This window comes from Quercus robur, chromosome 11 (assembly GCF_932294415.1).
Source record: "Quercus robur chromosome 11, dhQueRobu3.1, whole genome shotgun sequence".
Lineage (NCBI taxonomy): Eukaryota > Viridiplantae > Streptophyta > Magnoliopsida > Fagales > Fagaceae > Quercus > Quercus robur.
Genome location: NC_065544.1, coordinates 7,665,677 through 7,680,270, shown reverse-complemented (window position 1 = coordinate 7,680,270; position 14,594 = coordinate 7,665,677). Strand labels below are relative to the sequence as shown.

General features: G+C 35.3%; 1 protein-coding gene across 1 annotated transcript; it reads left to right on the top strand.

Moving 5' to 3' along the window:
• The first annotated feature begins 7,901 nt into the window (after window positions 1-7,901).
• Window positions 7,902-14,511, top strand: LOC126704664 (probable cyclic nucleotide-gated ion channel 10). The gene is made up of 2 exons (XM_050403695.1): window positions 7,902-8,177; window positions 13,999-14,511. The coding sequence occupies exons 1-2, from the start codon at window positions 7,902-7,904 to the stop codon at window positions 14,509-14,511; spliced, it is 789 nt and encodes a 262-aa protein (XP_050259652.1).
• Window positions 14,512-14,594: the final 83 nt, after the last annotated feature.

The window sequence follows — 14,594 nt, the reverse complement described above, 5'->3', positions numbered from 1 at the left end:
AAAAAAAATTTTGATAAAGAAAGAGAGAGAGAGAGAGCTTCAATTTTAATCACTAGCCTATCAAAAAAAAAAAAAAAAAAATAGTTAGTACAAACAAAGCATAAAATATATATATATATATATATATTTCTCTGCATAATTTCTCTACACTTAAAAGTATCATACTACCCACTGAAGGCTATTTGTACAACTCAATGCATGCCCCGGATGGCCTTATATAGAGATTTGTGGAGCTCAAAGTCAAATTTTGCAGACACTCAAGGTCAAGGAAGTCTGCGCCAAACCTTGAAAAGAAAAGGGTGCTCATAAAAGTATCATGTTGCCATAAAGAAAATATTATGCTAGACCTCAGAAAAGATGGCTTATAGGCCTGCAAAAGTACACGTGCCATCTAAAAAAATTGCTGCACCAGACCTGGGATAGAGCTCTAGCCCAAACATTGTTCAAAGTTACTTGTGCTGCCGACCTTGAAAGCAAAGACATTGCTACTTTACCAGTGTCAAAACACTGTCAGAGCCGCCGAAGACATTAATCCACTGTCAGAGCCGCCCACAAAAAAGGACTAGAAAAGTCATCATAGACAAATTGTCACCCACGGCCTTTTCTTCCAAATTTGTGAAAATCCAAAGATCATTTCACAAAACTAACACCAGAGAAATCTTCTACGACCTTCGATCTACAAAACCCAGGAAAATGAACTCCGGATGCTCATTCACGCACCTCCACGTGCCGGCAAAAGCTTCAGAGGATCGTTGCCTACTTCTTTACAGGCGCGCAAATCCAAAATTCATTTCACAAAAATAATACTACCACTAGATCTATCGGCCCATGATCTACAAAACCTTAAAATTTCAAGCCCAAAAACGGTTGCACGCGCCTCCATACGCCGCCATGGACTCGCGATGACCCGCGGCTTAGTCTTTCAAATCTGTGCAAATCTACCCATGATTTTAGAAAACTGACTATACCATGGTCTTCTACGGCCTTAGATTGACAAAACCCAAAAATTTCAGGCCCAAAAACATAAGCACGCACCGCCAAAAGATCTAGCGATGACTGCCTTTAGCAACACGTGCTACCCCATCCGCTCACGCGCTCACATGCGCTGGCATTTCTCTCGCATGCGTACACGCTGACACACGCGCCTAGCGCAATGACGTCATGGATGACGTCACCACCCACTACGGTCTGACCCGTTTGACCCATACCAACCCGAAAATCTGACCCGGTCCGAACTGCCTGCAAAATAAAAAAAATAAAAAAAATAAAAAAAAGAAAGAAAAAGCTTTGACCAAGTAGGCCTTTGACCTTGACTAAAAAGTCAAAATTTTCAAAATGGACTTATCCCACTCAGTTTTTCTAGTACATCCCGATTTTGGGATTCGTTTCTTCATTCAAAACTCGAAAATCGTGCAAACATCCAATTTCTAGAAAGTTGACTTTTGCATAAATCCGGACCAAAAGTCAAAATTTTCAAGTAGAACCCGTCTTGCCCAATTTTTCACTTAGATTCCAATTTTGGGGTATATTTCTTCATTTGAGAATCCAAAATTGCTCAAATAGTGTGATTCTGCAACTGTTGGCTTTAAGTGAATTTTGACCAAGAATCAAGATGTTCGAGCAAAGCTTGTCCTATTCAGACTTTCACATAGATTCTAATTTTGAAATCCGCTCATTTGTTTTGGACTTGGAAATCACCAATCAAACCCACATCTTTGAAGTACTGACGGTGTCCAAAACTTAAGCTCCTGAGATCAAAATTAGAGATTCATCCATTTAATTGGGATCCCCTCAGGGTTATTCTTCAAACTTTATCAAGACTTCCCTTTCGAAGTACAAATGAACTCTCACAAGTGTGTTGGAACTTGAAATTACACTAGGTCATTAATTCAACCTACCATTCCTGTTTGGTGCCTACCAGTCTTTAACCTACCATTCCTGTTTGGTGCCTACCAGTCTTTAACCTACCATTCCTGTTCGGTGCCTACCATTCCCATCTACCGTTCTCACCAAAAATTCTCAACCGCCATTCTCAACTACCTATCTACCATTCCTCGTCTCACCAAAAACACACACACACACACACACACTAAATCATGAAATGAGGATTTGCTTCTTTCAAATTCTTAAGTCCTCCTTTTCACAGCCATTTCTCACTATGGCCTCATCATTCTCAACACCTAGCAACCAATATTGCTTTATAATCGATTTGAGATCAACCCTCTCATGGTTCGGTCGAAACCCTATTTACAACATCATTGCAGTTTTGAGATCCAAACAAATTTTGTTTCTCCCCTTAACGACCACCTTTGTCCATAAAATTACACATAACAAGGTCTACATCGTCCTCCCATGCTTCCGTGGACTTGGTTGGCCAGGAAACCTAAGTCTAGCAGAGACACCTGTTCCTAACCTTAGGTCTCCCATAGTCTCTCTCCAATTGCTGGAATTACTCCAAAACTCACTTTCTGGAATTACTCTAACTTAAAATCAGCTTGAAGAATTTCAGAAGGTACTCTTCTGAAATTACTTCAACATAACGTCCCTCAACATGGTCCCATCATGCACGCACATTCTACTACTTGTCGTCGGACCTCATTTAGCATGCAGTCAGTCACATATCCAAAGGTGTACTTCCCATAAACATCTACACCAAAAGGTCCCCAGCAATACAGGGCCAGCACCATGGTGGCATGTGTTTCACCCATTCGCTTTACTTCATCCCCGTCTTCTTCAACACCAACACCAACATACCCAGAATCCATAAGTTTCTGAAATTACCTCAACTTAAACTGAGTGAAACAATTGCGCATGTGCATTCAACCACTTTCCCACAAGTCCTCGTCGTAATTCAAGGTATATTCTTCAGAAATTACTTCGCCTAGACTTCTTAAAAACATGAGGTTAGCCTTATGACTCTGCATGCTATACCCAGCCACCATTCTCTCATCTTCCCCATCTTCAACATCTTGTGATCACCGCCAACGATCCAAAATACTCTTCTAAAATTACTTCAACTTAACCTCTGCTGAAAAAGCTCCATCACGCGAATACATTCAAATACTCGCAGACCCCTTTTCAGTCTCATCAAAGCCTTTCATATGGGTGGGTCTACTCTTCGGAAATTATCTCATCCTGTTGAAAGCTCCACCACCTTCAACTACTTCACTTAAAGAGTCAAGTACAAAAATCCATTTTTTTTTAAACTCATTCCCACACCACACTTCTAGATTGTGTGCGTGAACGACTCTTGAAGGGGTATTTGTAGAGAGGGAAAATTCTCGACCTATCACAAGCTGACACGTCACATTACTAAGTCCACAAAATATAGTCAATTACAAAGCACCATGTGCTGCTATTAGGTTTTGCTATCACTATTTAGAAGCCAACAGAAATTTGCCAAGTGTCATGCAAAAACTAATCACGCATCAGTGCACGTATAAGCAATGACACAAGCAGCTTCGCACGTGTAAGCGATGACACAAGCAACCTTGCACGTGTAAGCGATGACACAAGCAACCTTGCACGTGTAAGCGATGACATAAGTAGACCAATCAGGCTGTGACATGTGTCACCAATCAACCTCCGCCACGTGTTGCTCACTCACCTCCAAACTCCTATAAATAGAAGCCTTCCTAAGACATTTAAAAGGACCAAGATTCAGAAGTGAAAAAGCTCTGCTGGAATCAAGCCCTAAAGCCTCCAGGAACTTCAAGAACTTTAACCCTAAAATCGGAGAACATTCAAAGTAGAATCATCCAAACCATCTGCCTAGATCCAAAAGTTTGCGGGAATCAAGCTCAAAGGTCCGAAAAAATCATCAAATCACAAATCAGTGAAGTTCTACGAATTCAAGCCTCCAAAGCCCCGAAGAACTTCCGCCACAAACCTTCAAATACAAAGAACATTCGAAAAGGAATCATCCAAATCATTTTCTTAGATTCAAAGTTCACTGGAATCAAGCTCAAAAGTCTCCAGAAACCTCAAGAAATCACAAATCAGTGAAGCTCAATGAATTCAAGCCTCTAAAGCACCGAAGAACTTCCACCACAAACCTTCGAAGACGAAGAACACACGAAGAACACGAAGAACATGAAGAACAAGGGACTTCCAACAAGCTCATAGTCAAAGATTCATTGTAATTCTGTTTCAAAGATCTTCGATCCATTCTTCAGCCAAATTGAAGTACATTGGGTGTTCGAATCAAAATCACATTACTACAAATCCAATCAATAAGTCTTTTAAGGAGATCGAATAAGAGGATAACTCTTTTGTAATTACAGAGAATTGTACCACACAATCATTAATACAAATTCGCATTTGTGACACTATTTTACTTGTTCGACTCATTTCGAAACGAGAAATTTAGTCGCATACAAGTACCCTATTCTTTTCTCTTCTATTCTTTTCTTTTTGAAAATTTGTAAGTCTCCTAGTTATATGTGAAATTATTTAGTACATCCAATGTATTACATTTTCCTCTCACATAAAAATAAGCTTCATATATGGACCCATCGACAAGATTCATGTTTATGCGAGAGAAATTTGTTATACACTAGATGTAGATGCACATAATGAAGAACAGAGAGAAAGAGAGAGTGATTTGTAGATAGGAACTAGGAAGTATGACACATCATTATTATTAATAATAATAAATTCTTGAACAAAAAACATGAGTTTGGAAATTCGATTATACATGAGAAAATTGTTAGACATCCCACGATGCCCATCCTTTTTTACCGACTCTTGTTGACCAATAAGTAGAAAATAAATAAAAACATTAACTTCTAGTTTTCAAGGTAAGTGTTCCATCATGATATGTTTACATAAAAAATGATGCAAACAGGCAACGTTTTAAGAAACCAAGGTTTATCAATATGTTAGCGTCAGGATGTACTCGAAATCCCATTCTAACCTAAGATAACCAGGTGTCTATTTCACTAACTAGATTAGAAGAAATGTGGCCCATTTCTTCGTGAGGGTAAGGGTTCAATTTATTGAGCATATCACCCCTGGTTGTAAAGAGTCAAGAAGAAATTTCCACAACAAAAATTCGGCAAAGTTTCATCTTATTTTCAAAGTAGAAATCTAGTAGAGTTCCACATTTTACACGTTATGATATCTAGTACAGCATTCCACTTATGGTGCACCAAGGTGAACCATGGTGTCCCGTGTATGTGAGACTTTACGTTATGATATCCACATTACGATATCATAGGTTCCTTAGGTCATTTTGGTCACTTTTGTGCATTTGTAGAAAACTGCCTACCTAATGTTAAATATATTAGCATAGGGATGTGTTATATCATGTTGTGTATGCTAGAGTGGATGCGGAAGAGGAAGCATAGAATAGGAAGGAACACTGAGAACACGAGGGTTACGTGGTTCAGCCTTGACGGCCTATGTCCACGGAGGAATCCCTTAAGGGCTACATCTTTATTGTATGAGAGTGTAGTACAATAATGTCATGTGTTACAATGAACCCTAACATGAGTATATATAGGCGACTAAACCCTAGACTAATAGACTTCTAGTACAAGTAGGAGACTTGACTTGCACACAAAGTAGAATTAGGGTTGGGCCTATTACATTGGGCTAATATGTCTAATATATATCTCTAACACCCTCCCTCAAACTCAAGGCGGAAGCTCGATGAAGGCTTGAGGTTGGATAAGCATGAGAAGATCACTTGGAGATGCCTTGAAGAATGCCTTCGAAGAAACCACAATGAAGAATGTGCCAAATGTCCAATTTCGGAGCCTCAAATGCAGAAATGGAGCCCAAAATCGGAATCTACGCGAAAAACTGAGCAAGATAGACCCTTTTGGAAATTTTGACTTTTGGTCAAAGGTCAACGCAAAAGTCAAAGTCAACTTGTCCAGGTCAAAGTCAACAGTCAAAGTGCTCACGGGTCAGATCCGGGTGGTCCGGGTCGGGTCGGTCCGGGTCAACGGTCAGCTAGGTGACGTGGTGTTGACGAGACGACACTGCTGACGTGGCTGATGACGTGTCGCTGACGTGGACTAGGGCTGACGTGGACGAGCTTGCGTGGCTGCTGACGTGGAGTGATGACGTCATCGGATGACGTCAGCAATCAGTTTTCCGGCGCGTGGAATGCGCGTGACAGCATCACCGGCGCGTGGAGGAGAAGCCAGAAACCCAGGTGGCGCGTGGAGGCGCGTGCAGCGGCCGTTGAAGAAGATATTTCTTCCGTAGGTAGATCGGTGGTCGACATGGCCGATTGGACGGCACGTGTGGCCAAAGGATGAGCTGAAGTGATGAATCTGAGACGGCGCGTGGGAATTTTCTGGAGGCTTCTGCGGCGCGTGGAGGCGCGTGGCAAGGATTTGGGTGACCGGATTTCTGGGTTTTTGTCGCGAGAGATCTTGGAACACGTCTGTGGTGTTGGTTTCATCAGGCGAGGCTTGGATTTGTGCAGATCTGATAAGTTAAGTCACGGTTTGCTTGAGTTTGTGGATCTTGGACACAGCATTGCGCCACGGTGGCTGCGAGATGCCGTGGAGTCTAGATCCAGCAGAGAGGCATGCGTGACTTCTGATGGTGGTATGCACGTGAGAATCTTCTTTGCTGTGTAGAGATGTTTGTTTGATGCCAAGAACGAAGTTTGGCTCTGATACCATGTTAAATATTAGCATAGGGATGTGTTATATCATGTTGTGTAGTACAAGTAGGATATATATTATTCATATTATTCATATGAATAATATTATTCATATTATTCATATTAGCCCAATGTAATAGGCCCAACCCTAATTCTACTTTGTGTGCAAGTCAAGTCTCCTACTTGTACTAGAAGTCTATTAGTCTAGGGTTTAGTCACCTATATATACTCATGTTAGGGTTCATTGTAACAGAGGACGTTATTGTACTACACTCTCATACAATAAAGATGTAGCCCTTAAGGGATTCCTCCGTGGATGTAGGCCGTCAAGGCTGAACCACGTAACCCTCGTGTTCTCAGTGTTCCTCTTCTATGCTTCTTCTTCCGCATCCACTCTAACATACATAACATGGTATATCACATCGCGTTGCTAATATTTTAACACCTAAAATGTCTAAAACACCTTTAGGAACCATATTTAGAATTTTTTGTTATGTTTTTTGCATTAGAAACTAGATCGGTTTTTTTTTTTTTTTTTTGGTGGGGGGAGGTTTTTTTGTGTGCATATTCTAGTGAACGTTTTCACAAATTCCACAAGTTAGTATTTTCTTTCTGGGGAAAATACAAAAATAGTATTTTCATTAGCCCTGTAGTTTTAAATGAGATCATGAAACCCCATACTTTCATAAGTAAACCCGCAACCTTTTCTCCTTCAGAAGATTGTTTAAGTCAATAAATTCTAACCTTTGGTAGAGGATTTGAAACCTAAACCTTCTCTCTATATCTTGTTTTCCTTTCTTCTTCTCTTTTTTTTTTTTTTTTTTTTTTTTTTTTGGTGAACTACCCAATGAAGTTGTGTGTTGAAGTTGAACAATGAGATGTATAATTGTAAAATGTAAACTACTATAATTAATTTTAGAAATTAAATTCTACAATAATGTGATGTAAAACCTAAGTTTTACCTCTCTAATCTCAACATGCCACATCATCATTTTACGTATAAACAATAAACACAACCGCACTCAATCAATTCTAATACCCATTTGAAAAATCCAAATTAATTATGAATTTATTGAAATGTTATTATGTGCAGTAGGATTTATTGAATTTTAAGTAAAAAACTAATGTATCAATATCTTCTTGAATGGTATAAAATATGAGTTTTACACCTCACCCTTACTGAATTGAGACTCTTAATTTCAATCCCTGAATTAAGACTCTTAATTTCAATCCCTGCTAAGAATTTGGTGAGTTGAACTGACAAGTAGATGTGGGATAGATGTACATGCAGTGGACAACATCAAAATCAATTAAAAAGTGGGAAAAGAAACGCATGAAGATGAAGTCGAGTAAACGACAAAAGCAACAAAAAAACCTTAAGTCGTGGATATCCAAACATGAATTTCATGGTACAACAAAGGGAAATATTAATGACTACATAGGTCAGAGATATGAAGCAGACGAAGACGTTTATGTCGAGACCCTTATCCCTGATCTTCCTTCTGAACTTCAAAGCGATGTCAAGCGCCATATCTGCTTAGATCTACTAAAGAATGTGAGTTTCATTACCTTTGTAAATTTGGTAAATAACTCTTTTTCCATGCATAATTAATGACTAAGAAATGCACTTTAAATTTCATAAATAAAAAGGGAAAAAAAAGAAGAATAGTCGAAATAAATCCCAGCTTGTTGAGATATTAGAGAACCCTTCTTTTTTCTTTTTTCTTTTTAGAATAAAATTAAGAGCAATTTGAAGGGATTTCAATTGAGTAGTTAATATAATATATAGGGAATATTACTTACCCAAAAATGAAAGCTTAGGCCCAATTATATTAAGCACTCACCATTGTCATTGTTATTTAATATTTGACTTTACACACACATGCATGTATACCCAATACAACTAATGTCTGTAATTTATTATTTCTATACTTGTTATGTAATTACATATCGTCTTGAATAATAGTTAAAACAAGTATTTATTTGCTTTAATGTATTATTTATAGTGAGAATGAATTATTTTTAAAAATTAATAATAAAATCCTACTAGATCCAATATCTAATGAGTAATAAAATATCATTTGAGAATTAAATAAAAATGTTAAATAAATAGATTTTAGAATTTATTAAGTGTACATAAGAACAGTCTCATGGCTACGTGTGGTCAGACTATTGGAAAATAGAAATTCTAGTAGAATTGATTCTAACAAAAATGAATTTTTGCAAAATACATTGTTTAGAGAAATATAATTTTAAATTATGTTGAATTCTTATGAAAAAGTAATTATGCTGATTGAAATTGCGTTCGATTATGTTTTCGGGAATATACTTTTCATCAAATTATACTTTATTATTAAAATATTCTACAACTAATAATTTTAGTAAATAATAATCCAAGAACAAAAAAAAAAAAAAGTTAAACACTAAAGATGATATAATTAGATCTATGAAAAAAAATTATTTTTTAATTTGATTATTTGTACAAAAACCAGAAAAAATATATATATACGCAGCAATTTTCCTAACATCTTTTTAAATTTTCATAATTTCTATGATTTCTCTACGATTATCCACAATTTCTTAAAAATTTATAGATTTATATACAAACAATTTTCCACAAAGTGGGCTTGCAGCATAGACGGCAGTGGATGGCTATGGCTTGTGAGTTCTGTTATATATATAGATATAATATAAGTTTAAGCTAATATAATAAAACTCAGGTCTTAAACACTGTGCTTATGTCAAATGGATATAAATATTACATATGAGAAGCTTTTATCTTGTAATTTATTATAAATATAGTAAAATTATTAAGATAATTTGCTGTACATGAAACTGTATTAACAAAGTACTTACCTAGAAGTTTAAAATAACACTCTGTCTAAAATTTTATTACCAATATTCCTACGAAATTTAAAAGAAAGTTCTTTTTAAAAAAAAATTTATCGTAATAGTAGGTATTGATATATAGTTAGTCACGTTCCTAAAAAAAAAAATTACTTTATGTTACATAATGTGTTTCCACATGCGATCTAAAAAAATACTTGTCTATTTTTTTTTTAAGATCAATGATATTAATTATTTAAAACATTTCTTAAATTGCTAAGAGTTATCTAAAAAAATACTTGTCTATTTTTTTTTAAGATCAATGATATTAATTATTTAAAACATTTCTTTAATTGCTAAGAGTTTTGTAACTTAACTCCTGATGTTTCCAACAGAGACATCAAGAATTTGAATTCATTCAACCCATTATAACTTATAACTATCAAACTATTTATTAAAAAAAAAATCATCTCTTTAAATAATTCACATATGTCTCTTTAATTAATATTTGAATTAAATTATATTACTCAAATCATCTATATATATATATATATATAAAACCGAAACTTTTGAAGCTTCCACATTTTTCCACATCAGCATTATTTAAAAAATTAAAACTATTAAAAAAATATATAAAAATAAAACTATTAAAAAAATAACCACCGAAACTTTTGAAGCTTCCACATTTTTCCACATTAGCATTATTTAAAAAATTAAAACTATTAAAAAAATATATAAAAATAAAACTATTAAAAAAATAACCCTAAACAACGTAACTATTTCTAACTCAATAACTATTTCTCCCCAAAACAAACCCGATAAAACCTATGTCTCAGTCTCTGTCTCTCCTTCAAACGCAAACTCAGCCAACAAACACTACAAGACCCATACGCAAGAACCCAAAAACGGAAAAGCTAGACGCAGATCTTTCTTTCTTCCCCTGCGACGGTAAGCGAATTCAACTAAGCCACAAACGCTTCGCCTCACAACCAACCTAACATCAGACTGCTGGAGCGGTTGCAGGTAAAATCTTTTCTATTAATTTTGGGTGTTTAATAGGATTTAGGTTCGGCTATTTTGTTTGGTTTTGATTTAAGAAATTGGTTCAGATTTTGTTTTGATTTAGAATTGGTTTTTATCAATACTGGAAACCCTAATATAGGTCAGGTAAAATCTTTTGTGGGTGTTTAATAGGATTTAGGTTCGGATATTTTGTTTGGTTTTGCTTTAAGAAATTGGTTCAGATTTTGTTTTGATTTAGAATTGGTTTTTATATCAGTTAAGAGGTAAATCAATGATGGTGGAATTACAACTAATGTCTCACTCTATTGTTCCCCCCACTCCTCTTCTGCCTGTGGCTCTACTACCCCAATCAATAAGTTTTTCTCTTTCTCTTGGAAAACATTGTAGATCCACCCTCTCCAACACACCATAATCTCCAATTCTCACCATATGAAAGGGCAAGCTGAATTATCTTTTCTCTCTATTTTTGTTGAATAAAACTTTTCATTAACACATAAGGAAATTAATACAAAATAGCGAATTAAATCCATCTAGCTCTTCTAGCAACACAATAATAAATAAATATAAAAATCCATCTTACTCCATGTGTTAGAGAAAAAGAGCCCTTTTATGAATGTCTACAGTGATAGAGGCATTTTTCCAGTATGCTAGCTTGAGTAGGATTGAACTTGAGGATGGCAGATATAATAGCTGAAGTGTCCCTTTCAAAATGACATCCTTTTATGAATGTCTACAGTGATAAAGGCATTTTTCCAGTATGCTAGCTTGAGTAGGATTGAACTTGAGGATGGCAGATATAATAGCTGAAGTGTCCCTTTCAAAATGACATTAACCCAAGAGACCAGGCTAGGTGAACTGCGTGAATGGTGGCTTTAGCTTCACCAACAATAGGTTTGGCACAAAGTTTTCACATTATTGGACCCGACCCAAAACTCACCAGCAATAAGTATGCATATGGTATGTCCTAATAATTTTACTTCTATTATGTAATATGTTGAAGAAGGATTCTGCAGATGCAGTTAATGCAGAAACTGATGTTGCTATTGAAGAGCTATAAGCAGGGTGCTGTGCTACACGTAGTTCAATGTTAGGTAGATATGCTGCAAGTAGTTTAGTCTATTAAGTGAGCATGTGATGTGCACGTGACTTTGAAGTTAGTTAGTTATCTTTCAGTTAGTTGGTTAAGTACTCTGTTGATGTATATAATTAGATGATAGTGACCAATAATATTCAGATAAGCATTTTGCATCATTCTATTTTCCTAATTCCAAATCCTAATATAATACATATGGAAAAAATAAACTTATGGATTAAGTTTTGGGTTTGTGTTAAATGAGTTACTATAACTTAACAATGTATTCTTTGGTTTGCATTTTATGTTAGCTTTTGTTCATGAACTTCATGATCTCTAACAATTTCTCTTTCCAATTTCTGGGGATTGAGGTGAAATCAATGGGATTTGGGAAGTGGGTCTGTTTAATTTCCTGGATTTCTGTTGAGATTTGTTGCTGAGGATTTTTGTCTTTTGGGTATTTCTTTTGTTTTGATTTTGATTTGGAGAGACTTGGAATGGTGAATTGGTTGACTTGGAATGGTGCATTGGTTGTTTGGCACTGCATGTGTTTGTGTCATTAATCTATTTGCTATGTATTGGACAGCTTCTTATAAGTTGTTTGAAGTGCACGAATTTCAGTTGTACCATTTCATGATGCATTATGATCATTTACGTTTCATTTGATTTTTTATCACATAGAGGAGAAACTTTTTACTATAATTAATCTCTAATTTGTTTTAATTGGAACTCTTACAATACAAATATGTAAGTAAGTACATATATGTAATTGCAGGTACAGAGCTACAGCCATGCTTAGCATGCCATCAACCTCATTGAAATTTATGTTGCATAAAGGATATAAGAAAGTTGTATTGTTTTCACCTTGCAATGGCAAAGACAAAATTTAGCAAAATAAGTATAGCCTCCAAAGTTTTATTCAGCAAAAATATAATGTATTTTAATTGGTTTTGATTGGTTTATCATGTCAGGTAATTCTCCCAATTCTTTTCAAATTTGTTTTCCCAAATTATATCTGTTTGTCTCTCTATTTGTTTGTAAACTCCACCATTGAATCTCTGTACACCCCTATTTTTTCCTCTCTTTTTTCCATATGGATTTTTCTTTTATTTTCTTTGGTTCCCTATTGCTTGATTATTTTTCATGTTTTTTTTTGTTTGATGGGTTTCCTTTGGTTTTGGAGGATTGCAAGGAACACAACCTAGAAGGTTTTAATTCTTCTACTATTCCGTTTTGTTCCTTTTTCTACTATTAAATCAAAAAATCGGAACAAAGTTCTCCATTGTTCTATGGTTCATCATTTTAAGTTGTACTATGTTTTTTTTTTTAATTTAATTTTTTTAATGAAAAAGTTGTACTATGTTGATAAAACAAAGTTTAGAAATTTAGTACTTTTATTGTTAATTGCTTCTTCGATGAGATGTAATTGTTCTCAACTCTATAGGATTCTCTTCTTTTTTTTTTTTTTTGGTTATGGTTTTTTTCCCTAGCCTTTGTTTATATTAAACATGTTGATGAAAGGGTGATTATTTACATTTAAAGCTTTTTTCTTAATGAGAATCACAAAGACATCTAAAACTGAAAAAGAAAGTTTAAACTCCTAGAGTTTAATATATAGATTGCTTAAGTTGAATTTTATGCCCTAAGACTTTGGGGTTACACATCAATTTTTTCATCTTTGTTGAAAATCTGAGTTGGATCATATTTTGTTCCTGAACCTATTACTGTTTTAGAATCCAAATTTTGGATTGGAATCATGCTTTTCTATATTACTTGCAATTAATTTTTTAACACAAATTTGTAGTTGGATTGTCATATCTTTTGCCTCACAGAATGTTAAATGTTGCAGGTGGTTTCTTTTACCCAAATTTGTGTTGTGGACTTTTATTGTTGCCCATAATCCATCCTATGATCCTTGCTTGACACTTTTGAGGTTAGAAGAAAAGGAGAGAGCCCCCCTTTTTAAATTTTTTTATTTATTTCGTAGCTATTTTCAACCAGACAAGACTTAGTTTTTGAAAGTTCTTAAATTGAAGGATTTACATTGGCAACTGCTTATTCTTAACTTAAATTTGTTAAGATTCTCATCCCTTTTTTAGTCAATTTGTATTCTCCTTATATTTTCCCCCATTTTGCTCTTGGTTTAACATTCTTTACTATTATGGGTTAAAAAAAAAAATTTATAATATGCTTTGAGCCAAATTATAAAAATTATCCCGTGCATCGCACAGGTTAGCGACTAGTTTCTTAAATTAATATGCATATGTTTCTTTTATTAATAAATGCATTAAATGCTCATATTGCTAGTGTAATATAATTAAAAATTAATTAGTTTTATGGTATTGTGTCAAATATATATATATATATAGTTTTATGGTATTTTCAACTTGAGCATCTCTTTATATGGTTAGGAACTACATTTGTACTTCGACTTATATTTGTTTTTCTTCATCAGCTAACTATCATAAAAGACAGTGGATTGGCTAAGCAAGAACCATTATTGCTTAAAATCTGTGACTCTCTCAAACCAGTGTTCTTCAATGAGCACCACTACATTGTTAGGGAGGGAGACCCAATCGATGCAGTGTTCTTGATTACAGAAGGCATTGTATGGACTTGTACAAGCAACAATGGTGAAGGATCTGGCCCTCAACATGCTGAGCGTCTTGAAAAAGGTCAGTACTTTGGAGGAAAACTTCTTGAATGGGTTTTGACACCTACCTCCGACGACATGTACAACCTATCAAAACTCCCTATTTCGTCAAAAACCCTGAAAACACACACAAAAGTGGAAGCCGTTGCTCTGATGGCCCATGACTTGAAACAAATATGGCAGTCTAAGTTGTCAAGATTAGGCCAAGAGCAATTGCAGTCCAAGGCTGCTGCTCGCGTACAGCGAATCTGGCACCGCAATCACCCGAAGACAGATGATAGCAATAGCATTGGTGGTGGTTCAAGAAAACTTTAGAATCCAACAAAGCCAGATAGCACTATTGTTACAAAGCAATAGTTTATTTTCATGTCTTTGTAGTATTAAGTTAGTTTTTCTAG

Bases quoted from the DNA above. Each gene is read 5' to 3' on its own strand.
- LOC126704664 (XM_050403695.1), top strand. From the start codon at position 7,902: ATGTACATGCAGTGGACAACATCAAAATCAATTAAAAAGTGGGAAAAG. The intron at 8,178-13,998 runs GTGAGTTTCATT...TTTCTTCATCAG, and splicing joins GCTTAGATCTACTAAAGAAT to CTAACTATCATAAAAGACAG.